General features: G+C 33.0%; 3 protein-coding genes across 10 annotated transcripts; 1 reads left to right on the forward strand and 2 right to left on the reverse strand.

Moving 5' to 3' along the window:
- The first annotated feature begins 4976 nt into the window (after positions 1-4976).
- Positions 4977-8347, forward strand: LOC109815060 (putative arabinosyltransferase ARAD1). Of its 2 annotated transcripts, none has more exons than XM_083076721.1 (3): positions 4977-5186; positions 5353-6693; positions 7468-8347. In XM_083076721.1, exons 2-3 carry the CDS (start codon positions 5722-5724, stop codon positions 7987-7989), a joined length of 1494 nt encoding a protein of 497 aa, XP_082932847.1. In that variant the 5' UTR covers positions 4977-5186; positions 5353-5721; the 3' UTR covers positions 7990-8347. The 2 variants fall into 2 exon arrangements, with proteins under 2 accessions (XP_082932847.1, XP_082932848.1); XM_083076722.1 differs by having other exon boundaries at positions 5572-6693.
- Positions 8348-15322: 6975 nt separating this feature from the next.
- On the reverse strand, positions 15323-19426 carry LOC109815052 (uncharacterized). Of its 7 annotated transcripts, none has more exons than XR_014434544.1 (8): positions 19237-19425; positions 18779-19020; positions 18094-18165; positions 17418-17485; positions 16773-16929; positions 16353-16430; positions 15975-16276; positions 15323-15766 (listed from the first exon to the last, which is right to left on the reverse strand). XR_014434544.1 is itself a non-coding variant. In XM_020379642.3 (8 exons), the coding sequence occupies exons 2-7, from the start codon at positions 19010-19012 to the stop codon at positions 16187-16189; spliced, it is 627 nt and encodes a 208-aa protein (XP_020235231.1). In that variant the 5' UTR covers positions 19013-19020; positions 19237-19426; the 3' UTR covers positions 15323-15766. The 7 variants fall into 7 exon arrangements, 5 of the variants coding, with proteins under 5 accessions (XP_020235231.1, XP_020235230.1, XP_082932849.1 ...); XR_014434543.1 differs by having other exon boundaries at positions 15850-16276; XM_020379642.3 differs by having other exon boundaries at positions 16187-16204; positions 19237-19426.
- A 2491-nt stretch (positions 19427-21917) lies between these two features.
- LOC145958553 (uncharacterized) lies at positions 21918-26237 on the reverse strand. The gene is made up of 5 exons (XM_083076055.1): positions 26144-26237; positions 22874-22986; positions 22617-22795; positions 22245-22502; positions 21918-22170 (listed from the first exon to the last, which is right to left on the reverse strand). The coding sequence occupies exons 1-5, from the start codon at positions 26235-26237 to the stop codon at positions 21918-21920; spliced, it is 897 nt and encodes a 298-aa protein (XP_082932181.1).
- Positions 26238-26418: the final 181 nt, after the last annotated feature.

Genomic DNA, 26418 nt, shown 5'->3' on the forward strand with positions numbered 1-26418 from the left:
CTCTTCAGTTCCCTATACTTATGCGTATAGAATCTGCTGGCATCTGCATCAGAAGCAGGGCCATAGTGCATCACTGATATATACTTACAAATATTAAATGTTAAACGTTCGAAATATATAAATAGAAAAAACATATATATAAACAAAATAACCGTATGTCCTAATCTGAACATCTAAAAGTTTATTTTGGCCTTTTAAAAAGTTAGCAACATTTATCTAGTTCTTTATTATAATTTTTTTATTTTAGAATTTAATTAAATTGCATGCACCGATAGTATAAAAGCTTTTTTACAATGTTAGAGCTAATCATTTATGGGAAAGTTGTTGATTTTTCTAGAAATTACTTTAAAAATTATATTTAAAGTAATTTCTAATTGCTTAATGAATTAAAATTTTACATTGACAATATATAAAAAAATTATTTATTTATAACTATAATAAACGTGATAGAACTTTTTTCATTGTCCTAACTTTGTAAGTAGCTACCTACTTCATAAGCAATCATTTTTTAATCATTTGTTATTATATAATTTTTATTATTTTTAAAAATAATTCACATAGAGACAAATATATTTTGTACATTATTTTATATAATTTCAATTTAATATTACCAGAAAACAACAATTTTATAATATTTTAATGTAAGAAAATTATCATTTGATCGCCTAATTAATATTAATAATATTTTAAAAATTAAAATAATGTTATGAAAAAAAAATTTACAGTATCGAATTGGAGGTATGTTACTTTATTTATACTTATATATAGAGGAGATAAATTGATTTATAATTATTTTTTATTTTTATTTTTTTAAGATGATTTTATCTTTAAATTTTAAATAATAAAAAATAATATAAGAAGTTATTTTTATTTTGACCACTTAAATAAGTTAATCATTCAAATACTCAAATTATTTACCATCTATTTTATTTATTTAATCACAAATTTTTTTTATTTTTAAATTTAAAAGAAAATATAGAACCATAAATTGTAATTTGATATTAAATAGACCACAAGTCTACAACACGTTACTTTTGTCTCTTGGGCCGGAAGAGAATATTGAAGAAAAAATAATAATATTTTTTTATGTTTATCAACATGCCCCAAACATTGGTTGAGAGTTGAAAATTAAGAATTTATTTGTGTTTACAAATAATATTGTTTATCACATATCCAATAAACAGATTATTATTTTTAATTTCACTTTACTTATGTTTTATATAATTATAATGATATAATAAAAAATATATAACTTGTACTGAAAAATGACAAGAACATGATAATAATCTCCTTAAATATCAGTGGCAAAATACTTGTTTGATTTTTCTCTCAACAGTCTCAAGAAAATTTTCTATATCATATATGTGGTTTTCTTTTTCCTCAAAACTCTATGGGTTTTGGTTTCTTATGGGATGAAATGAAATGATTTTTTTTTCTCGACTCTCCTTCCAAATCTCTTGTAATCTGTTTTATTTTATTTTTTATTTATTTTTCTACTTTTTCCTTTCCTTTCCTTTCTTTTCCTTTCTCGACTCTCCTTCCAAATCTCTTGTAATCTGTTTTATTTTATTTTATTTTATTTTATTTTATTTTATTTTATTTATTTTCCTACTCTTTTCTTTTCTTTACTTTTCTTTCCTTTCCCAATTTTGGGGAGGCTCCAATAGTCTAGCTATTTTCAACAAAAATACGTATTTGTCTTTAATTTAGTTATAATATTTGAATTGAGCCAGACCTATTGACATCAATTATTATAAATATGAAAATTAATACTAAATCTTATATTTTTAACAATTTTTTATATAATACAAATTTAAGTGATTAAATTTTTGAATTATGTGATATTATATTTATGATTATATATATCAAATTTTATGATTTTAACTTTTTTTAAATATGTTATTTAACAATGAATATTTATATATTTTTTAAATATTATATTACGTGTTAAACTAAAGTAGATGAATTATTTAATAATTTTAAAATATTTGAAAACAAATTTCTAAAAAATACTATTTTTTTAAATATACTTTTAGAAGTATGTTTGAAAACAAATTTTTAGAAAATACTTCCCGAAATGTTATATATAAGTATGGAAAAGTATTTTTTTGAAAGATTTTTTTTAACAAGAAGAAAAGAAATGAGGTGAAAAAAAGAAAGAAGGAAAGAGTTGTAACAAGTAGAAGAAGTGAGTGTTAGAGAGAGAGAGTTGAAGGAAGGGGAATTTGTAAAGAGTAGTTTCCAGAAAATACAAGTTAGAAATAAAAATTAAGAATATCTAGGAATACGTAATGAAAAATAAAATAAAATAAAATAAAATAAAAGATATATTATTATTTAATTAAGGTGCATTTTACAAAAGCAAATTGTTTTACATTAAGGCATTTTGTTTAAATAAAATCAAAGCCTTTTTTTAAAAGGGTGATGATATATACACCTTCTATTTTTTATAAATACACCTTCAATCTTTTTTTGTAAATTAAAATTCTTAAAATATCTTTCTAACTAAATATGATTATGTTGATGGAAACATTAATTTTAACATTCCGGAAAGTATTTTCCAGTATAGTAAAATTATTATTCCGGAAAGCATTTTCCGGAAGTGTATTTCTTATATAATTCCGGAAAGTTCTTTTCGGAACATTAAATTTAGTATTCCGGAAAATATTTTCCAGAATTATGTAACAAGCACACTTCTAGCTTTATTATTTTTCTAACTTATAATTTTTCAGATTCACACCTCCTTTCTTACCGTTTTTCTTTTTTCTTTGTGCACCTCGTTTCTTCTTCTTTACTTTTTTCTCCGCACCTCTATACCTCCCCTTCTTCCCTTTTCAATTTCTGCATTATCCTCTTCCCTTTTTAGTTTTGTTATAAGTTGTAAGCGGGTTCAGTATCGAAGGGAAAGGTGTCAAACCATATACATTTTTTCTTCCAAGTAATTCTTCTCACTATTTATTCAGGAAAGTGTTTTCCGGAATAATAAAGCTTTTGTTCCGGAAAGTATATTTAGGAATAGTAAATTTTTTATTCTGAAAAGTATTTTTCAGACTTGTTACATAATTCCGGAAAATATTTTCTGGAATACTAAATTTAATATTCAGGAAAGAACTTTCCAGAATTATATAAGAAACTCACTTCCGAAAAATGCTTTTCGGAACAATAATTTTACTATTTCAGAGAATATTTTCTGGAATGCTAAAATTAACGTTTCCATCAACATAATCATATTTAGTTAGAAAGATATTTTAGGAATTTTATTTTAATAAAAGAGATTGGAGGTGTATTTATAAAAAATAGGAGGTGTATATATCATCACCCTTTTCTAAATAAATGACAGTGGGCTTTTCGGCGAGAGAGAATAACAACTTTCCGGGCCCAATTCATTTTTTATAGAGCAAGGGAAAGAGGAGTGACTGGCCCAAAAACGAAAATTAGATTGGTTTCATGCAAATATAAGAAACCTTAATAAAGGAGTGGCACATCGTTATTATTATTAATTGAGATTGAGACCACTCTTTCTTGCGAATTAAGCGAATGTAAATCTTCTTATTATGACGTTTTGCCCCATAAGTAAATTAGACAACGTGATTAACTTGTCATTTCAATTTTTCTGGCCCAGAAAGGAAAAGGTAACAAATTTCACTAAAGAAAAGTTTCTTGACATTGTGTCGGTCGACACGTGACACCTTATCATCCTGTGTTTAGACGAAAAAAGTTCCCTAATAATATGTTTTGTCTTGTTTTGCAAATGAAAAATTAATTAATTAATTGCTGAAGTTAACTAGTATAATCAAGTGGTCCATCGGTATATTTGTGAAATAAAATGGATTAGGAGCACTTCGTGTTCCTTAATTTCATAGTATTTTCTATTTTCTGACCTACCAAAAATTGAGAAAATGTCAAAAGGATGAACCCATAAAGCATACACTATACTCTATCATTGATCCTAAAAATATAAATAATTAGTTGGTGTATAAAGTAAAAAAGAATAATGTTCTTTCCCTTCTCATGCGCTTACTTTACAGATGTTCATTTTCTGCATGAACCAATTGCAATAAAAACCGAAGGTTATTATTTAAAGCAAGTAATTAAAGCCTTTGTTATTGTTATGAGTATTTTATATTCCTCTTTTTCTAAGAGGAAAATTATATTCGTATATTTTAATAACACCTAGCAATTTAATTTCCCAGCCAAATACAAATTTATCAAATCCGTGAAAGAAATTTATAAAAAAAATATTTTAAAAAAAAAAAAGTCTCGTTCACTCTACGGCGTTGGCGAGTTGTCAACTATCACTGATCAATCTATGGTTTTCTTTATGGTAAGATTGTTTTCCACAATCCATGTGCAAATCAAGATTTTGACTCTTCCACAGAAAATTATTGGACGCATCGCAACACCGTAATCCTTCAATTTTGAAACTTACTAGTTTCCTAATTGTGGTAGAAAACCTAATCCTCTATTTCTTTCACACAAAAAAATTATGAGTAAAATATCGTATGCATATAATCATAAATTCATATGTATAGCTTATTAATTTAACCATAATTATTTAAAAATCATAATAATGATAAAAAATCTTAATTAATTAATACTAACAAAATTTTGTAAACTAATTATATATAAAGTATGTTTATTTTATCGTTTCAACATCTTTTAACTAAATTTTTATATTTTGCAAGATAGAAATACAGAAGTAAAAAAATATAAATTGACGTTCAATTAGATAGAACAGAAAAACAAACACTATAAAAGTTAAACTTATTAAAAATAAATCATTGCATTTAAAAGTAACGGGTTAAACAACTCAGATTATATTAAAGGTGTGATGTTATAACTAAATCAGAAACAGAAAGAAAGAGAGTTCCCTTAATTACTCATTATGAACAGCCAAAAAATGAGGATATAAATATTTAAAAACTATTCATTTATTTAATGGGTATTTATGGATTAAAAAAACGTTAATGGGTATTTGAATTCCGCAAGAAAGGTTGAGAGTTGAACTTTAGAAGAATAAATGAATGTGGTAACAATGGCATTTCTCACACGTAGGGCGTGCAACGCTAATACCAAAACATAAACTTTTGTTTGGAAAGTTTCTTCCTTTTTTTCCTCTAATGTCTGATTGTGAAGCCACAGCACAGTGATGAAGTGAGTGAAGCTGCATCAACCTCAAGCGTCAGGTACCCATTCTTGCTCAACCCAGATGCCAATTACTCTTCAATTTTCTTGCTCAGTCCAAAACATTTTTTGGGTTTCTTATGATTGCATATCTTAAGATTGTTTTATGGAATGTTGAGTGCTGAAGCTGATAACCTTTTTTTTGTGGGGGTGTTTGTTTGTTGCTAGTTTTTGGTTTGTGTCAACAAAGGTTGGATTTTGAAGGCATTCTTGGTTGATGGTTGTAACTTGTCTCATCAGTGTGTTCTATAAGAAGTGGGGGCTTTAGTTTTATCATTGCTATGTGTGTGGCAAGTCATTGTATTTGAAAACTGTTGGAGATCTTCTCCAACATTGTAGAAGGTTGAATGGATTTTTGTGTCTGAGGGATTTGAACTGTGGATGCAGATTGAGGAGGGCATAATGCTGAAACCATAACCCCCTTCAAGGTTTTTGCTTTGTGTGTTTGTGGAAATAGGCATACATACCCTTTGAGCTGTTCTATGATCTATTTTCCCTTGAAGGTTGCTTTCATTGGACCTTGCTTGATCATTAACAATGTCAGAGAAGACCATGGTCCACTCAAGGTTTATATTTTGTGTGATGCTCATTTCTATGTTCCTTTTGGTCCTGTCTTCAATTTTCCTACTCCAGTTTAGCAGTCATTCTTTGATACCTAGATCAGTGTTAGAACTTATTCTTGTCAATAATACATCACTTAACTTCATGCCCAATTTGAAGAGAGAACAAGTCATGACCCCTCCCTATCCTCCTGGGGACTCAAATTTTCAAGCACAAAAATCCAGAGAATCGGATTGTCAAGCTTCTGATTCAATCCGGAAAACAACTTCTGCAGGGCAGCAGATGAATATGGCGTCCCACCCAACACAGCCTTTGTTGAGAGTATTCATGTATGACTTGCCTCCAGAGTTTCACTTTGGGTTATTGGGTTGGAAGGGAAGTGTGAATCAAACATGGCCTGATGTGGATAACCCCAAACACATCCCAAGCTATCCAGGAGGTCTTAACTTGCAGCACAGCATGGAATACTGGCTCACCCTTGATCTTCTGTCATCATCAAACATGGCAAAAGTTGGCCAGCCTTGCACTGCAATTAGAGTGAAGGATTCAAGTCAAGCAGATGTAATTTTTGTGCCATTTTTCTCGTCTCTGAGTTACAATCGGCATTCCAAGCTTCGTGGAGAGGAAAAAGTTAGCGTTAACAAAATGTTGCAAGACAGATTGGTACAGTTCTTAATGGGAAGGAAAGAATGGAAACGTTATGGAGGGAAGGATCATCTAATTGTAGCCCACCATCCTAACAGCTTGCTGGATGCAAGAAGAAAGTTAGGTTCTGCTATGCTCGTGCTTGCGGATTTCGGAAGGTATCCTGCTGAATTAGCAAATATCAAGAAAGATATAATTGCTCCCTACAGGCACCTATTAAGCACCATACCAAGAGCTGAATCAGCTTCATTTGAAGAACGTACCACACTGATGTATTTCCAGGGAGCAATATATAGGAAGGATGTGAGTTTCTACCTCACCAATGTTATCTGCTTAATACCTTATTACCATATTATAAAAATTTTCTTGCATTGACTTGTGATCCATTCTGTTGCCTGTTTCTGGTGGTAACTTCATATATGACTAAATTGGCTATTAATTACGCTAATTTAACATTAGCGAATTGCCTGTGTTTTTTTGTATTGAGGATTGGCGTGATGTATTGGTGCTTTAGCTTCTGGTTAATGGTTGGAATTCAGAATTAAGAACTTCCTCCTGGTTGTAACAATTTTATATTTTTTGGCTTAGATGGTAGATGTTAAAAACCCTTCAGATTTGAACCGGTAGATAACTCATTCCATCTAAAGAACACAGACTCACACACTACACCTTGGATGTTTTGGTCTTTCTTGAAGGTGGCATTTGATCCCCAGGCACGTGCATTAATGCATCATTTGAATATATAATCATCTAGAAGTTTAATCATTATAGCTAGTATACAAGCCCTTAATTCTGAGGTGGTACAAGAGAACATTACATTTTCATGCTGCTGAATTTTATCGAATTATTTTATTTTAACATGTATGAACATATATTAGGCACGTGATTTAGGAATTCGTGGGAATTATAAAACACATCCTGCTAAGATTGCTTTATGGGAATCATTGCAATGACAGTAATTTCTAGCGTCTTTGCATCAATACTACTTTCCTTATCAATTATTTTGTATCAATTCTAGATGTGCTAGATGAGTCTTTCTTCATTTTAATTGATTAGCTTATCATGTTAAAACTCTAGGGAGGAGCCATCCGTCAAGAACTGTACTACCTCCTCAAAGATGAGAAAGATGTGCATTTCACATTTGGGAGCATAGGAGGAAATGGGATCCATCAGGCAAGCCAGGGCATGGCCTTGTCAAAATTCTGCCTCAACATTGCTGGTGATACCCCATCGTCGAATCGCCTCTTTGACGCCATAGTAAGCCACTGTGTTCCTGTGATCATTAGTGATGAAATTGAGCTACCCTTTGAGGATGTCTTGGACTACTCAGGCTTCTCCTTATTTGTCAGTGCCTCTGATGCCGTGAAGACAGGCTACCTGTTGAATCTCCTTCGTTCGATCAAGCAGAACGAGTGGAACAAGATGTGGGAAAGATTGAAGGAGATCACACACCACTTTGAGTATCAGTATCCATCCCAACCTGGGGATGCAGTGAATATGATTTGGCAGCAAGTTGCACATAAGATATCTTCAGTAAGGTTCAATTTGCACAGGAAGAACAGATACCAGAGATCTCAGCTTCGTGTTAAGACTAACTGAAATGCTGAGATTCTTTCACCGTTAGTCTGTTGACCTTGGTCACATTCAAGTTCAACATGCCAGTGGAAGAGACAAACCTAGTCTCATTTGTTTGCCATTGGCAAGCTTCCTGCTCTCTTCATTGGTTTCTTTTTCTTTTATACTAGTTGCTGGATAACTCATCTTGATGATGAAAAAAGGATTTTTAATGTTAAAGTCGAAGCATACCTCAATATTTGTCCTCTTGGCATATGAATCTTAGGAAAAAAAAAAAAATTGAATATACTGACAGTTTGAAAGTTTAGTTATGTTATTCAATTATAAATATCATAATTGAAAATGGTTAGCTTTAATAATAAATATTTTAAGTTATATTTAAGATGATTTCTTATTCTTTTTGGTCTTGTAACGGGTTTTCCTAGTTCATTAGGTAGAGACTAATCTCTCATTGCAGTAATGTGACTCGTTAATTTGAAAGGTTTTCACACATAATAAAAATCAAACATGAGACTCGTTAATCATATGATCTTTTATTAGTTGATAACATAATTTTTTTAATACCGACAATATATTAGAATTAAATTAAAAAAATTTAATTGCATTTACAAGTTGTCAATACTTTGTTTTCCCTTTAGACCCTGAATTAGAGTAATAGTCATGATATAGATGATCACGATTTGCATTATCTATCACATGTGGTGCTTAATTACCTTTGATGTTCAAAGAAGAAAGCCTTGAGGGTACAAAAGAGCGAAAATATAGAGAACTGCATCTTAATTTCACTATTAAGATGAAGTAAACGATTGAAATGCACCTAAATAATATTATTTTATGTCCATAAGCTGTTGGTAAGTGTATTATGCAGGAAAAAAGGTTCAACATATCTTTGAGAGACAGTCAAGTAGATGCATTGCGTGCAATAAATCGAGGGTGTTTAACTCGGTTAGTTGAGCATCAGGAGAGTATGAGTATTGTAAACCTTTTAGCATCGAATTTCATTGTCGTCGATAAAATATGAAGATAGATAGATGCAGACAGAGAGAAAGGGAGACAGAGAAATCCACTATATTCTGTATTTGATAGCTAACAATATCATGAAACTATCTAGCTATTCTTCAAAACCTATGCTTTCTTTACACGATCAGAAATGATGCTGACTCAGATGAGTTTCAGTAGCAATTCTTCACCTGACAGATACACTCAACAAAACTAAAAACAAATGGGACAAAAGAGAACATGAAAAACCAACCAACCTCATTTAGGAACGGCTAACGAACCAAAGAACAATTATGCCTAACTCGCTCAACATTTCTCAGCATAGCAAAACAAGGACACAGTCACACAGACACATTAAGCAAGTCAACACCTATTGTGAATAGGGTCTGACCCTTTTCGAACCGTCCTTTTGTTTGATTGATTAGGATCAAATGTCATTGAAGGTGCAGGTGCCAAATCAAGCTGTGATTGCAAATCCTCCGTTGCAACAAGTGGTGATTTCCGGTTATCCCGTCTCAGAGCAAGATCTTTGCTTCTCAGGCCAGAAACAATGCGTGGTTGAGAAGCTAAAATGCCAACACAAACTAGAACAAAGAAACACTGCATGGTCAGGGAGCTCATGTCTTTCTTTTCTGCTATGGAAAATTTGGAGGAACAAAAGCTTTGAAGCAAAGAAGAGGAGGTGGTGTGTATGAAACTGTATGTTTTGTTTTGTCTCCTATTTCTTGCTGCAACAAGAATAATTATAATCCTGCAGTTTAATTATCTTCTATGGGATTTGGAAGTGTAAAAGCAAAAAGCATAAGAAGGCTAGAACATGTAGGGAAGGTTTAAGATTCACCCCAATCATAAGCAAGCTATAGAAGCAATATATAAGGCTGATTTAGAAGACTCAGTCTGACAGGTTTGAATAAAAGTTATTTGGACCAATGTTCTTTAAATGCATATTAATCCTTAATTATCAGTTTTTGGGTACAGATTAGTTATTAGTTGTCAACTTTAAAATATTACATGAGCAAATTAATTTTTAGTTATCAGATTTGGAATACTGCATAGAACATATTTATGGACTAAGAAAAAAAAAAGTTACTTGGAACAATGTCCTTGGGAAGCCAAGTATCTTTCCATTCAGTTTCCCTACATCCCTATCATTTGTCTTGCTCTTTTTCACCAAACAAAGACCGAACCTCGACCTCTGTCTTCTTCAGATACTTTATTAGCCTGCCACGTCATCTGCCCTTGCTGACATGTCCTTGTACCATATCCTGAAGACATATATGTTGCCAACGAGAGGAATGATTCTCTGCATATTGCTTAGTTGAACTAGCAGCCTTTTGAGTTTAGTTTATTGGGGAAACTTTTTTTTTTTTTTTTTTCTGATATGTTGCATGAAAAACCCAACCCACTAAATTATACCTTGAATGAAGAAGCAATGTACAGATAGAAAGTGATTTTGATCCCAAACAACCCCCCGGAGAAACAAACCATTTAATCAGGTACAAAATTGATTTTGTCTCCCATTGAGGAACTGATTCTAAGTCTAAATTGATTCTAAATGAACCACTAACACACATGTTGATCACACGTTGAGGAATTGATTTTGGGTAGAAGTAAGTTTGGGTAACTTGTGCATGGGGATCCAAATGTTAGTATAATGTTTTACTACTAACTTGTTTTTGGAATAAAAATATTCAACCATAACTCATTTCACTTCAAAATCCATTTTAATCAAAATCAATTTTGCAAACTATGATTAAAAAAAGTAGAAAGAGATAGAAAGAAAAATGGGTTGCAATTGTTTGGAATGTATGTTTATCATTACTTTTGCTTATTTAAGAGGTGCCACCCAATTCAGAATGGCGACGTGGCAACCATAACAAAAGGTAGAAGTCAGTGACTCATTTAGAATGTTAATGCAACATAGACAAGAAAGCCATTAAAAGTAGAGAATTTTGGAAGAAGGTAGGGAATAGCAATTAGCAACCACTTCGGAAAAAACAAACCAACCAATAACATGCATTCTTGTTTTGTTCCACCACTTTCTTTATGCTAACAGTCTTTAAGAATTCCAAGCTCTTCACTCCATGCAATCAAAATTGTAGTCTTGGTTTATAGTGCTCAATGGATTTCCTTTATGCTTTTCATACCTCTTGTTTGTATTGCCTAGATCCAACAACACTTCCACAAATTACAGAAATGTTCAGCATCTCTAAAGCACAATCACGAATAATTTCTGCTAATTTTTATTTCACTTTTGAATTTTTATATTTATCTAATAAAAGAATAACAAGTATTTTTATTTTCATAATGAATTCTATTGAATTTTGGACATAAATCTATTGTATCTCACTTAATAAATGAAAAAGGTTAAATTTGAATTAAGAGAGACTCATTATTGAAAGAGAATAAAAATAAACATAAAAAGAAGAAAAGAGAATAAATTATTGTACATTTTTGTATTTGTACTAAACGTTTTCATATTATAACTAAAGATTTGTTTATGATTGGATCATGCTTAATTTTACACAAATTTATGTACATGAATTTTTGTTTTTAACTATTTGACAGTCGCACACACTCCCAAAGTAAATAAATAAGGATATATTTACCCTTAATTTAAAAAACATTCACCAAAAATTTAAGAATAAATGCATCGTTATTTATGTACTTTAAAAGATCACTATTGAGACTCAATCCCTCAATTCAAAGTTTTAAAAGAACAATTTTTTTAGCTTCTAAATCTAGTCTTTACATTTCACTTTATTTTTCTCGCTTATCCATGACGACCACTCTTAACTCTCTTCTATAATGTGTTCCCTATCTCTCACCCTTTTTTTTTTTTCTTTTTGTAATTTATAAATGTATGTGGTTCCAGTAAATAAGGTGCTTCATGTGTTTAATCATCATATAATTACCATGAAAGAGGAAAGAAAATTAGGGACGTGAACGACTTGGATATTCTTTCTGACCACTTTAGAGCTGTATTAAAGTAAAAGAAATATCTGACCGTTTTCTCAAGGAAAAAAAAAGTAAAAGAAATAAATGAACTGTTGCTTTCAACAACAATCCATACCCAGTGAGTACAGCTTTTAAGATTCATCAATGGTAACATAGTTACTGAACCAAATATTCTACCTTATCACATAGAATCTGAAAGCTTGAAACGGCATGTGCTAATTCCTTCATGTTTCACATGAAAATCAATATTTGTATAGTTATCTTATCACCCTAATGTTGAGTAAAATGTGTCATGACTAATATCTTTATTGTGTATTATTTTTTCTACCACGTGTATTTCTCAATTTACAACTCGAGTTATTCATTAAATAAATTGTCATCACAACATGTGAGTATAGACTGTCTAACTAATTAATATGACACTTCATGGAATTATCTTTATGATGTATATGATAAAACTAACTTGTGAGTACAGAATGTGTAACTAATTAATATGACAATTCAAGGAATTATCTTTATGATGTATATGATAAAACTAACTTATAAATTAGCTAAACAATTTAAACTAAAAATTGAAAAACTGATAACTTATATATAAACTAACTAATTCAGCTAAAAGTGTTTAATTGATAAGTTAATTAGCTAATAAATATAAAATGAGAAAAATATATATTTAGTTATTCATGATAAAAAAAAATATTAAATAAATTAATAAGAATAAAAATGAAAAAAAAATGACTTAAATCTAATTTATAAAAATAAGCTAAAAACTATTAAAATAAATTTACATAACAAGCAAATTTAATTTTAATCAAATTAGCTTATAAATTTTCGCATAACAAACAAGTTTAATCTTCATCAAATTGACTTATAAAATTTCTCCATGTCAAATACACTTATTAAAAATCAAATCACCCCAAAACTAATTTTAAAAATTAAAATAAAAAAAATCCTCCAAGCTACCCACTCTAAATGAATAAATAAAATTTTAAAATATAAGGATGACGAAGATCACTTTTTTGTCGATAAAATCTCATTAATTCGGATGTGCTTGGACTTTATCTCACCCTCTCCACACACCAGTTTTACCAACCAAACTGAAAAGGGGGGCACAGCAAGCTCAAATTGGTAAAAAGAAAATTCAGAGTAACGGTATATTCAATTAATATTGCAACGGTTCGTTGTTTTCATTTCACCAGATACAACCACTGATCCTCAAAACCAAAATCGGAAAAGATTTGCAAAAATTCTCCATATTTACTTATACCTGACTATCATAATCTTTTATGGAAGAGCAAAAGCAGAAAAAAAAATTTAATTAATTAACTTCAAAGTAATGAATAGAGGACTTTGAGGGCGAATGTTGATAAATTTTCAGCAAGTTCTTGCAAAAGAAAATGTAAAAATTCTAACATGAAGCATTATGAAAAGTGGTACATCAATGAAACATTATTTTTCACTGTTAGATTTAATAATAAAATAATCAATAGTTCATATTTGTTACTTGTAACTTGTTTATGAAATTTTTTGTATTTTGCATAGTAGTCCCTATTTAGGGTTACTATATTGGCCGCCGGCAGGTGGTGAGGACGAGGAAGACAAGGGCGAGGAGGGTCGAATTTGGAGGTGGCGAGGTTTAGGGTTTAGGAGAGGCCTTGAGAGAGTTGAACGTCGCGAACGGCGGAAAAGAGGAGGTAGCAGCAGAGGAGGGACATGAGGCCGGTGGCGCCAAGGAGGAAGAGCTTGCGCCTCCTTTGGCACCGCGCGAAGAAAAGAGGCCGCGCCTCTGCTACCACCACGCGAACGAAGTCACGCTTTCACTGCCATCACTTGAAAGAGCTCGTGGCCTCCACTACCACCACGCAAACGAAGTCGCGCTTCCACTACCACCGCTCGAAAGAGTTGGCACCTCCGTGCTGCCACGTTGCGAAAGAGGTTGCGCCTTCACTGCCACCGCGCAAACGAAGTCGCTTCCGCTGCCATTGCTTGAAGGAGGCCGTGCCTCTACTGCTACCGCACGAAAGAGGTCACGCTTTCGTTGCCACCATCGTGAAAGGAGACGACACCTCCGCTGCCACTATGCCTCTATCGCCACCGCGCCTCCACAGTGCCTCCGCATTTAATATAAAAACTATTTTACAATTTTAAACAAGTTGAAAAACCTGCTATTGCAGGTCATTTTATGCCTCATGGATAAGGCATTGGTTGAACTGCTTCATGTTAGAAGCGTTCAAGAAAATGAGGTAAAATGAATCAAATTTCTCATGTAAGTTAAAATAACAGTTTCTGTGAAGTTTAAATAAGAACTTCAGAAAGAGTTGAGATAGATAAATTAATTTTAATGTGTGGTTTCTATTGAAAAACAGTTTTATTCATTTTTTTCCTTATAAATATTTCTTAAAAAGTTTATCCAAGATGGGCTTTGTCTTATCCGGAAGTTGATGACTAGCTAGCAGATAGAGTTCAAATGAAGTCTGCGGACTCATCAAAGAAACAAATAGTTTTAATAAAGGCAATGCCAGATGTGATAAATCCCACGTAAAATGGTACCGTGCCAAAACTGCATAAATGCAGAGAATCCTTTACACTTAAAATACTAACAACAAACAAAAATCTTAAACTACACTTTTACTCCTATAATATCAAATTCGCAATGTAATCTCTCTATTTTCAACTTCACAATTTTAATCTCCTAATTTTATAAAATTCACAATTTTTATTCTTTTATTAATGTTTATATGTTGGTCATTAAAATTTTAACATAATTCATGATATTAAGTAAATTACATAATGATTAATATCTAATAACATTTAGACTAAATTTTATTTAGTTCTTAGTTTTATCTCAAAAAGAACAAAATGTAATGAAAATTAGAACTAAAAATACAATTTAACCTAAATATTAATTATTAATTTGTTATGTCATCAACCTCACGTGAAGTTGTAACAAATATTACAATCTTCACAATTTTATAAAATTGAAAACTAAAATTGTGAAATTAAAAATTGAGATCAAAATTATAAGTTTAATATTATATGGGAATAAAAGTGCAATTTAGTGAATGAAATGTAAACAAAATAAGAAACTGGCAAAGTGAGACATTTGGAATTACAAAAGTACCATCATCTACCATGCTGCATGCCTCATTGATCCATCAAGCATGTCATTCTGAGCATTTGTGCGCATAGCTCAGCAGCACATCCAAATCATTTCTTCAAGGATAGAAATCATTGATTAATTTCCCTTACCATCAGGATGTTCATAGTTGATAACAACAAATGGCATAGAAATCTTACATTTAAATAGCAGTTTATTGTAAATTAGGCAGGTTCACATAAAATATACTTCACTGAATGCGAGAACATAATAGTAAAAGGGAAAACTAAGTTTTGAAACATGTTAGGTGAATTTATTCTATTTCCAAAGTATATCAAGGATATCATATAAAATGTTAAATTTGTATACAAATATTTTCATAGGTGAGGTACACTTTCGGTTAACATCAATTTCCCAAATATCAGCTGCATAGTATTTGGGCTGATGAGACAATGTATGTGATATAGCTATTATCAGGGGAGAGAGAGAGAGAGAGAGAGGGAGGGTATAAATATAACCAGAGAAAGATACAAACTGAGAACCAGAAGCAGAGCTATCAGATCTTATTCTGCTGCACCACTGATCAGTGATCACCCAAATACAATTTCTAAGTTCTTTGCATTAGGAATGGCATTGCACAATACTTTTGGAAATTAATCAGTGAAAAGCAGATCCTGGTGATATTGCAAACTGCTATACTTGCTGTTCCTCTGCTTGTAGCATAAATGCAAGTTCTTCAGCTGTTTGCTGATCCAAAACAAATATATGATCCTGTTAGCTCATAAAAGAAAAATATAAACCAGAAAGTAAAGATGTATTAAAATAAGCACATCTTGAGAAGAGAATCCAGCCAAAAGCATTTCCCAAGTCCCATAATTAAAACTTAGTCTGCAATCACTATCAACTTTTCAGGTTTCTTGTAGACTACAGACAGGCAAAATAGTTCAGCATTTACAGTGTTTTCCACCAGTGATAAGAGAACCATGCCATGTGCACCATATGTTGTTCGCATTCCTATTAGTACCCCTCACTAAAATCTTATCATCTTAAATGACCTACCAAATGGCATCGTATGATTAATCAAAATATGAAAAAAGAAAAAAAGGAAAGGAAAATGTTCAATATAATACAAATATTCCAAAATTAGAATAAGCACAGGGTAGTAACTTATCTTTGACTTTGATCCTGTATTATGCGAATTATCCGGGCCATAAGGTAGCAAGGAAGGATAACAGCAGCCGCATGAAAAAAGAAAAACTGAGAAACATTAAGAATTATGTAATCAATCAGTCTATAAAATGCAGCACAATTAATCACTTTGATTACAACTTACATAAATATATGTTAAAACTTTCTCCATATCAGCATTGAAGAGGGGAGCAGCATGCCTTAGAAGTAAAAGAGCCATTAACTGCAAATATAGGGAAAGACCCAAACATGAAAGTTAGGAAATGGCACAGGAAAATGATTTAATATTGGGATTTCTTTACATATAAGAATTTAACAGCATGCCAAAAAGCAATGCATCAGACAGTGACACTACACCCCAGAAAAGCAATCATGACATAATCAATATTGCAACAATATACCCAACAAAAATACATGGGTAGGTACCACCTATGTATGCATAAAAAAGAGCAGTGGTCCGTGGATATAGGAAAGAAAAAATCCAAGAATATTGAATTCCCATGCCTAATATAAAACATTTGAAAACGACACTGTTGAACTTCAAAAACTAGTTAAAAAGGCTTACAATTAGACCAACAGAGTGCCACAATGTAGTTCCACTGGTGCTAGTATAAACATAATCTTCATGCTCAGTCTCCCAAACTTGGTGCTCCACAGCTGCAAAAGCCAAAAGTCGAGAATCGTGCAAATTTAAAGGATTACTAGAGGTTGCCCAGTCATCACTGCCCAGTATGCAGAAGCATATGTTAAATCATAGAACAAGCAACACTAATGATATAGGAAGAGGAAGACACAACAGCATAGTTCAATCACAGATCTACAGTACACAGGACAGATAATGATAGTTTGCCTTTGACAAGAGGTATTCATAATTTTCATTCTTCAAGAGTATAAACTTCAGAAATAGGAAATGGATAGACTACTAGCATAAAAGGGAAGAATACCAGTTAACCAATAAATAACTTAGACACACCTACCGCCCCCCCCCCCCCCCAACAAATTCTCCATTCTTCCCATCAATGCTCTTGTACATTTAGTCTTGCTCAATATAATGAAGTTTAGAACTAAAACAAATTACAAATAAGAAAGAGCGAAATTGCCCCCATATCCACATATGGATGAACATGCACGTGTACATAGATTCGTGCTTATGTTGAAAAGAATAAAACATGTAAAAGACATAAAGTCAACGGCTAAAAGGTGTAATTACCTGATATCAATTGAAGTATCTCCAGGATGATAGACAGGTGATGTTGCAGTATAACCAGGTTTGAATGGCTGTAGGTCAAGTAAATTATTCTTTGAGAAACTATAACTTAATCTAAGCAACTGATAAGTGCAATATCTTAGCCATTTTCCCCATCTTATCAACCTTTGGTACTTAAAACCCATTCATCTCTCTTTTACCTCATTACTTACTGCCATTTTTTGTGGGGTTGACTTATGCCCTAAACCCAAATTCTAAGAAATTTATTGGGTACACATAATCCTGGCATCAGCACAACAAACTTCTAACAAGGAAAGAAAGAATGCACTGGCAACTTTGCTTTATACATCCCTCAATGGTAGGCAGGCACTGATTCCCAAAACCAATCATCAACAAGGCATAACAAAAATTCGTAAATAGGTACTCTAATTAATCAATAATGTCAAGCCTATCAGGAATTCAGGGTTTTCCCACAACGTCTAAAATCAGAGATAACTAGAAAAAGTAACCATTAAATAATCTGTAAGTCAAATTATCAATATGCCGGGTGCTCCCAAAATGCTCCTATTCCATACACAGCCACAAGAAAATCAGCACAGAACTCCTTAAAATAGAGAATGCCTATTGCCTAAATCCAATTAAAACCATATGCTTAGCACTAGATAGTTCAACGAGTCACCTGATGGCAGATCTCACAAATTGTATCACCCTTCTCGTAGCACCATAGTTGAACACACTTCGTATGAGCAAACTGGTATAAAAAGAAACCCCTATTATTGCAATTTTCAAATTGGGCAGAGTTTACAATGATGAGAAGGATCCCGGAGCTCAAGCAATAGTCAAGTGAGCAACATTAATAAATCCAAAATACTTTATACATTGCTGCTTCATTGTACTAGTCATAAGAAAAGGGTTTAATCACCCTTTACCTTTTAGTTCCTATAGTTGAAAACATTCAATTTTAGTCCATGTATGTACCATTTTGTTCTCTTATAATCCTTGTTGTCTAATTCTATGATGACTAAAAGGTAAAATTGATCGAATTATAAGGATTAGAAGGGAAGAAAGATGGTATGTACAAAGAATAAAATAAGCTATTTTTAATTATAAGGACTAAGTAAAGTTTGTAAAACTATAGAGAACAAAAGAGTAATTAAACCTGAGAAAAGTATTTGTACTAGACACATCAATAATATGCAATTCACAATTTCTTATACACACAATAACTGCTAGGAACCTAAGAAATATGAAGCATTAAAGGAAACCCTTTTATTGCAAACATCACACTGCTGACTAGCACCATAGAAAGCAACCATCCAGAAAACAATACACATGGACATAGGAAAGTTTGGCATAAAAAATACCTTTAAAGATCCACTGCAAGCACAGGGTGTGTCCAAATTTTGAAGGGTATCCTCCTCCTGGCAAATGCGACACTCCACCATTTGGATAAGGTCTTCTTCTTCTTCATCTTCTTTCAGTGTATCACATTCCCCAACATCATTACCATGAGTAGCACCCTCAATGAGTGTTCCTTGAGCATTTGCAGGTGCTATGAGAAGAGGGTCAACAACAGATAAAACCACGTGCTCCCCCATTGTAGATTCTGAAACAAAAGAACCCATTATTGCATTATTTATTTATTTATTTTCTGATGAGCGAAAATGGAAGGTCATTCATTAATTTGTGAACTTTATACTTCAAACACGAAAAGCTAGAGCTAAATCAGAACAGCCATCGGGCAAGAAATCGGGAAAATGAGAATGAGATTGATGTAAAATTTGGGAATTTTCTAAATTTATGAAAAAAATGAATAAATTACCTGAAAATGGTTGTTGGTGAGAAAAGTGTAGTGGCGAAGCGGTGAAGTAAGAAAAGCGATGCCACAGTGATCTTCAGTATTTTAACACAGATATTACTTGCAAATTGAAATTTCTATTAGTCAAATATAACTTTGACTCAGATCAAAAAAGTTCTAAAAACATCAAATTGATCTTCAGTATTTTAAAGTAGATTTTCAGTACCAAACTAAAAGCCTTGGTTAAAATACGAGCTTATAGCAAATTCTTTTTTTTGATTTATTAGAATTTGAACTTAAACCAAGTGAATACATGTTTCATAACTTGAAAAGGCGCCTCGGTGGGTTAAGGAGGGAGGGTGTTTATAAACTACCCTTAGCCTCGACTCCTAAGCGATGTGGAACTTTTTAAGCATACCGGAACAAGCCTCCCAGTCGATGCTAAGGGGCAAGAGTGGCCTAAGCCCTCCTTCTAGCGCCAATGTTCCTACCGTAAGTCCGCTGTCATCGTTAGGGTCACCGCATCCGAGGTATTGTCCGCTTTGGCACTCGTTGGGCCGTTACGGTTTTGTCCTTGAAAAGGCGCCTCGGTGGGTTAAGGAGGGAGAGTGTTTATAAACTACCCTTAGCCTCGACTCCTAAGCGATGTGGAACTTTTTAAGCATACCGGAACAAGCCTCCCAGTCGATGCTAAGGGGCAAGAGTGGCCTAAGCCCTCCTTCTAGCGCCAATGTTCCTACCGTAAGTCCGTTGTCATCGTTAGGGTCACCGCATCCGAGGTATTGTCCGCTTTGGCACTCGTTGGGCCGTCATGGTTTTGTCCTTGAAAAGGCGCCTCGGTGGGTTAAGGAGGGAGGGTGTTTATAAACTACCCTTAGCCTCGACTCCTAAGCAATGTGGGACTTTTTAGGCATACCGGAACAATTATAATTATTAAATATAATTAAATTATACTTTTAATTTTTTATTTTATTTTTAAAATTTATTTTAATTTTTTATTTAAGCTAAAACTTAATTTGGTCCCTTATTATAATTGTTTGTTTCAATTTAGTCTCACTTTAATTTTTGGTCTCAATTTGATCCCTAATAAATTAAATTGTTGCAATGTCAGACTTCCGTCCAAATTAGTTTAACGAGGTTAACTCCTGACGACGTGGATGCCACTTGGATGCATACGTGCACGCCACTTGAATGCGTACGTGGACATCACTTGGATGCGTACTTGGATGCCTTCCTCTTTTCTTCTTCTTTATGTTTTTGTGGATGGGTATCTTTTCATTATTCTCATCTGAAGGTTCTTATTATCTGCCCCCACTTCCTCTTCTTGTTTTTCTTCTTGTTCTTCTTTTTGTTGTTGTTGTTGTTCTTCTTCTTCTTGTTGACAAATTAGTTTTGGGTGGTTGGGACGAATCACGAGCGTGGGTATTTATAGGAGGAAGCTAGGGTTTTGGGTGGCTGGGACAAATCACAGGCGTGGGTGAGATTCACAGTTGTGATTGTCGCAGTGATTCGTATCATGGTTTTAATGTAACTGACGTCGTGTCAATCACGGGCGTGATTGTGAAGCACGACCGTGATTCTCGTACTGATGGTGTTTTTTTTCTGACTGATAGTAGAGGGAATCACGGGCGTGATTGTAAATCACGGCCGTGATTATGACAGGTTGGACTTAAGATGTTTTTTATTCGGACTAATAACAAAGGGAATCACGGGCGTGATTGTAAATCACGGTCGTGATTCTCACGGGTTGGACTTAAGATGTTTGTTAATCTGACTAATAACATAGGGAATCACGGCCGTGATTCTCACGGATTGAACTTAAGATGTTTGTGATTCTCACGGGTTGGACTTAAGATGTTTCTTTACTAACGACTTGGACTTAGTTAATAGTGTCATTTACCACACTTAGTTAGTAGTGTCATTTACCATAGTTAGTTAATAGTGTCATTTACCACATTTTGTCATATTATTTGCGATTCTCTTATTCTTGCATTTGTAAAAACTATATAAATCAAACAATGATCATAAAAATAGCGTATAGCATTTGTTGAAATATAAGTAGCCAACTATTGTAAATCACAATTATAATAGTCTCTTACATTAAATATTTTCATATCATTAGCAATTAATATTGTCATGCAAAACATTATCTTAAAAGTCTGCTACATCATAAATCACCAATACAGTCTAAACACGAAATATTGTCTATAAACCCTAAAAGCAACAAACAACAATCTTCAACTTTGTCATGGTTTCCAGTGTGGTCGTGCTTTCCTAGGCTTCAACTTCTCCCTGATAGGTTCAAAGGGTTGGGTGGGCTCAGATGGTTGTGTGGGTTGACATGGCTGGGTGGGCTCAGATGGTTGGGTGGGTTGAGATAGTTGGGTGGGCTCAGATGGTTGTGTGGGTTGACATGACTAGGTGGGCTCAGATGGTTGGGTGAGTTGAGATAGCTGGGTGGGCTCAGATGGTTGGGTGGGTTGATGTGTTTCATTTGGTATTGGTGTATCACTTGGGCTTTCCTTACAGGTTGATTTGTTATGGCCAAAACTCTTGCACTTACTACACTTTCTCCTACATCCCCTCCTTCTCAATTGAATGTCATCCTTCTTCACTTCCCATGGCTCCAAATTTTTTCTTTTCTTAGGGCGTCCTGGCATTTTCTTACATGGCTATGGAAGAATATTAGGGCACTATGTCTTGGTCTAGAGTTGCTGGCCATTTACTGAATATATCATTGATTGATATACAACTTCATATGTTGCCCTCTTGTAATATTCTGGCACAAAATCCTTTGGATCCAAATTCATATACCTTATACATGATATAGCATGGCAGCAGGGCAACCCAGTCAACATCCATTTTCTACAACTGCATTCCTGCAGTTGCAAGTTGATAGTATATTTATCTCCTATCAAGTTGACATTTCTGACCTCAAAAGCTTGTTCTTCAGCCCAACTGAAAATAATATGTTAACTCATTATAAACCAATAATGGGTTAATTTAAACAATTCAAACCATGTGAAATATACCTTGGTATCCACCATTTGCTGAAATTACTTTCCTTTTCAATCTTCTTAAGTATTTTAGGAACAATATCTCCTTGATGTAATGTAATGTTTTTCCTATTTTTAGCCCATTTGTTCATCAAGTACAATCGGATGTCTTCTAACATGGTAATAATAGGTTTTTCTCTAGCATCAACAATGACTGAGTTAAAAGCCTCACTCATGTTGTTAACCAAAACATCACATTTGGGATTTGGCTTAAACCTTGACTTGCTCCAATACCTGAAAGCAATAAAATATAAACAATTATTTGAATAAAGGCATAAACTATAAGTTATGAAACAAAGCATACCTAGGGGGAATTTGAATTAAATGTTTGAATGCTTCAACATCCACTTTTTAATCTCATGCATTTCTCTTTCCCATGCTACAGGATATGTGGTTATAGTTGCCGTCCACATCAATTCCTTTAATTTTTTCCTAGGAAACTTTTTCCTAATATTATTGTAAAGGTGTCTAACACAAAACCTTTGATCTACACCGGGCAACAATTCATTGATTACTGGCAGCAACCCCTACATAATCAATATTACACACAGAATCAATCAATATACTCATTCTCAATTATAAATTTTAAAAATTTAAAATTTTACCTTTTGTTGATCAGAAATGAATGTGTAATTGACACAAGCTGAAAATCCTCCAAGATCATAAATTAGGAGGTGTAAAAACCACTCCCATGAGTCTCTACTCTCGCCTTCAACAACTGCAAAACATATTGGTAGCATTTGCTCAAAACACAATTCATACCCCAGGTCCACTCTTACCCGTAGCCCTAAATTCACCCCAAAAAGACCCTTTAATCAAACGTGAAACAAAAAAAACAAAAAACCCTAAAGTAAATACTTACCTGATTAGAACAACACACAAACATGGCTTCTTCTTCTTCAAATCAATCACCAATGCATGCGCCTTCTTCTTCTTCAAATACCTAAGAACAACTTTATCTTCTATGAACCAATGGATCAGAGTTCTCTCTTCTCTCTTATCTCTTCTCTCTCGCGATTTTGGGAAGCAAAATCCCTTCTTTCACGTTGGAAATCCACGTCTCCATTAAATAAAATTATGACATCTTAATTTTTTTCCACGTGAAAAATGCCCAAACGACGTTAAACAAATTTGGACAGAAGTCCGACATTACAACAATTTAATTTATTAGGGACCAAATTGAGACAAAAAATTAAAGTGGGACTAAATTGAAACAAACAATTATAATAAGGGACCAAATTAGGTTTTTAGCCTTGAATTTATTAAAATGTTCATTTTCAATTTTAAAACATAATTTTTTAATAATTTTTAGTTAGTTCAAGATATAAAACTTATAAGATTAGATTTATTTATATAAAAATTATAAAATTGAATTAATATTTAAATCCAAAATCATTATAAACATATTAAAAATTATGTAAAAAACTTATGTTTTAAACATAATTAACATCCAATTTAAAATATTCATTATGTTTTTACCTGTGAACATCCAATTTGTTCATGACCAAAATAAAATCATTACATCTAAATTATGTTTAAAAAATTAAATTATTAAACATTTTTCAACACTATTATAAATAGTATAGAATGATTTAATTTTTCATTTTATTTTATTTTTAGCACATAATTAACTTTTTTTTTTAAAAGTAAATTTTGTGTTAGTCCAATTAAAAAAAGTTTATAAGTTTATTGGAAGGTATGTTTGGTTTCACTTTTATTATGTTTGAAATTAATTTCATTGCATAAAAAATAATCAAAATTATGTTTGTTGCATGATTGACTATTAGTCAAATTAATTTCAAGATGTTGAAATTTACATCCACTTCGAAGCACTATAATTATATACTCAAAATTAATTTTGATAATAAGTTTTAAACAACATTCAATATGAAAACTAAGTTCATATTATTTGTCATAAAAAAAATTATGATACTTTTGATTAACATTTACTTAAAATTAATTCTACAAATTCACGTCGATTTTAAATAAATTATATCCATGCATATTCAAACAAACACCAAATTCATGTTATACATTTTTGGGATTATGTTTAGGAAAACTTATGAAAATATTAGATATATTTAAAGAAATTAAAAGGTTGGAGAGGCTAGTACTTAAATTGAATTGTTGGTGATCCTACTTCGACTAAAAATAAAGTTATAATAATTTATATAAGTAAGAAAAACAATCATCACCTTACAAGTTGATTTTATAAAGTTGATTTAAATTATTGACCTACTTTATTAAGATGGTATAGAGCATATTAGAGTCTACCTTTACGAGTGTTGCTAGCCTTATCATACCATCCATTATTGGACATTATCAGACCACCCGCAGATGTCCAATCTTACAAATTTCATGCTCAAAATGACTAGTCCTCAAATTGAGGAAGTGTATTGGAAATCTCACATCAAGTAGAAATAAAATTATTATAGTGTATATAAGTGAGGAACAATCATTGTCTTACAAGTCAGTTTTATGGGGTTGAATTAAGCTCTTAACCCACTCTTAAAGCAAATTAAATACCTTGAGAGGATTAGTCTTTAGTAGCCGGCTAAGGATATCTTAATTTACAAAAAAAAAGTTAAAAATATTGAAATAAATAGGAAAATCATATATTTAAAATAGTAGCACGTTAGGAGTAGCGATGATAATAAGGTAGGGTGATAGGGCGGGTGTGAGTTTTAATATCCCCATGTTTGAGTTCATACCCTATATCCATCATTGTCCTGTATTCAATAGATATGGAATTTGTATCTCATCCTCATCCTTGTTGGGTATCAAGTATATTTGTGCCTGCTCAAAAATTAATTAATTTTTTTGCAAAAAATATAAAAAATAAGAATTTCAATATAAAGTAGCAATTACAAAATTACATTAATTAAGCTTAATCTAACATAAATTTAAAATAGAGTAAGAATTACATAAATTTCAAGTAAATTCTAAAAAAAAGTAAATTAAGTTTCTACGAACATAAAACAAGAACGGGGAGATGGACAAGTACAAGATAAGCAAGTATATATTCATCATTGTCCCTATATCTAATTTAATAAATTGGTTATTAATTATACTTGTACTCGTGTTTAGTCAAATCAAGTATTCTCTATCAAACTCGAGACGAATTTGGACATTTCTCACATATACAGGTTTATTTGTCATCCATATGTAACATTATTATTTTCATATGTGTTATTATTGGATTACATGTTTGGTTTATGTTGTATGTTATGTTGTCATATGTGTTCTTACTGGAGATCGGTCGTAGGGGACGATCTGCTGGGTAAGATCGGTGAGCCTCCTTCACAGGGTACGCTCACTGTTCCAAGGCGGGGGTGGTACCTGCAAAAGAGACTCCGATGCTAAAGTTAGTGTTTGTGGGTGTACAAGTCTCGTATAAGTAATGCATGTACCTTTTTGTGAATTAAGGTTTCGTTGGGCCTTGGGCTTGAGATCAGTTTATGACCTATTTGGATGTTAGTCCTTGTCTTGACCGACGTCGCCTAGCACGTGTCTAAGGTTGACTTGCGCTATGATGCCGAGCTAGAGCTCGGCATTGCGGTACGGATAGTACACTAGCCCCCCAAGCTCCGAAGACCATGAGTCGAGGAGTTAATGCCGAGCTCGATAGGGGGTCGTGACCCTTCGCGTACGCTTCTCTGCTGGGCTGCCATGTGTCATAACTATCACTTCGTATTCCGAAACGCGTGGGCGGCGTGTTGATGGGGGTGACGGTTATGCAATGATGGTTGTGCTCCATCATAATGGGCTTCATTAAATGTGTCGTCAGGTGCGCTCTCTTTCTGACACGTGTCATAGCCGTTTGAATTTCGGGGAGCCCTTTTCTCTCTCTCACGCCCCTTCCCCTTTCACTTTACTCTTTTCACTCTCTTTCGTCTCTGGCTTCTTGTGCACGCCGATTTTCTTTGCCTTCCTCTGTCCATTCTCAGTCTTCTCCCTTCTTGTCTCCATTTTTCTCCGTCGCCATTTCCGGCAACCGGGTTCCCATCCTTCGTTATTGTTCTTTGTTTGTCAAAGGAGTACCAGGTACTTCGATTTCTCTGTCTTCTCCTTCTCCTCAAATCTTTTTATTTTCTTGATGGCTGGTAACAGTGACGTCGCTCCTTCCGCGCCGGCCAAGGGTAAAGGCAAG

The sequence above is a fragment of the Cajanus cajan genome, chromosome 6 (genome assembly GCF_000230855.2).
Source record: "Cajanus cajan strain Asha chromosome 6, NIPB_CcT2T_4, whole genome shotgun sequence".
Lineage (NCBI taxonomy): Eukaryota > Viridiplantae > Streptophyta > Magnoliopsida > Fabales > Fabaceae > Cajanus > Cajanus cajan.

Bases quoted from the DNA above. Each gene is read 5' to 3' on its own strand.
- LOC109815060 (XM_083076721.1), top strand. From the start codon at position 5,722: ATGTCAGAGAAGACCATGGTCCACTCAAGGTTTATATTTTGTGTGATG. The intron at 6,694-7,467 runs GTGAGTTTCTAC...TTAAAACTCTAG, and splicing joins GAGCAATATATAGGAAGGAT to GGAGGAGCCATCCGTCAAGA.
- LOC109815052 (XM_083076723.1), bottom strand. From the start codon at position 19,012: ATGGGGGAGCACGTGGTTTTATCTGTTGTTGACCCTCTTCTCATAGCA. The intron at 16,431-16,772 runs GTAAGCCTTTTT...CTATATTTGCAG, and splicing joins GGCACTCTGTTGGTCTAATT to TTAATGGCTCTTTTACTTCT. The intron at 15,763-16,189 runs TAAGTTACTACC...TGGATCAGCAAA, and splicing joins TACAGGATCAAAGTCAAAGA to CAGCTGAAGAACTTGCATTT.
- LOC145958553 (XM_083076055.1), bottom strand. From the start codon at position 26,237: ATGGAGACAAGAAGGGAGAAGACTGAGAATGGACAGAGGAAGGCAAAG. The intron at 22,503-22,616 runs GTGGATGTTGAA...TATTGCTTTCAG, and splicing joins GAAATGCATGAGATTAAAAA to GTATTGGAGCAAGTCAAGGT. The intron at 22,171-22,244 runs GTATATTTCACA...TATTATTTTCAG, and splicing joins AGCAAATGGTGGATACCAAG to TTGGGCTGAAGAACAAGCTT.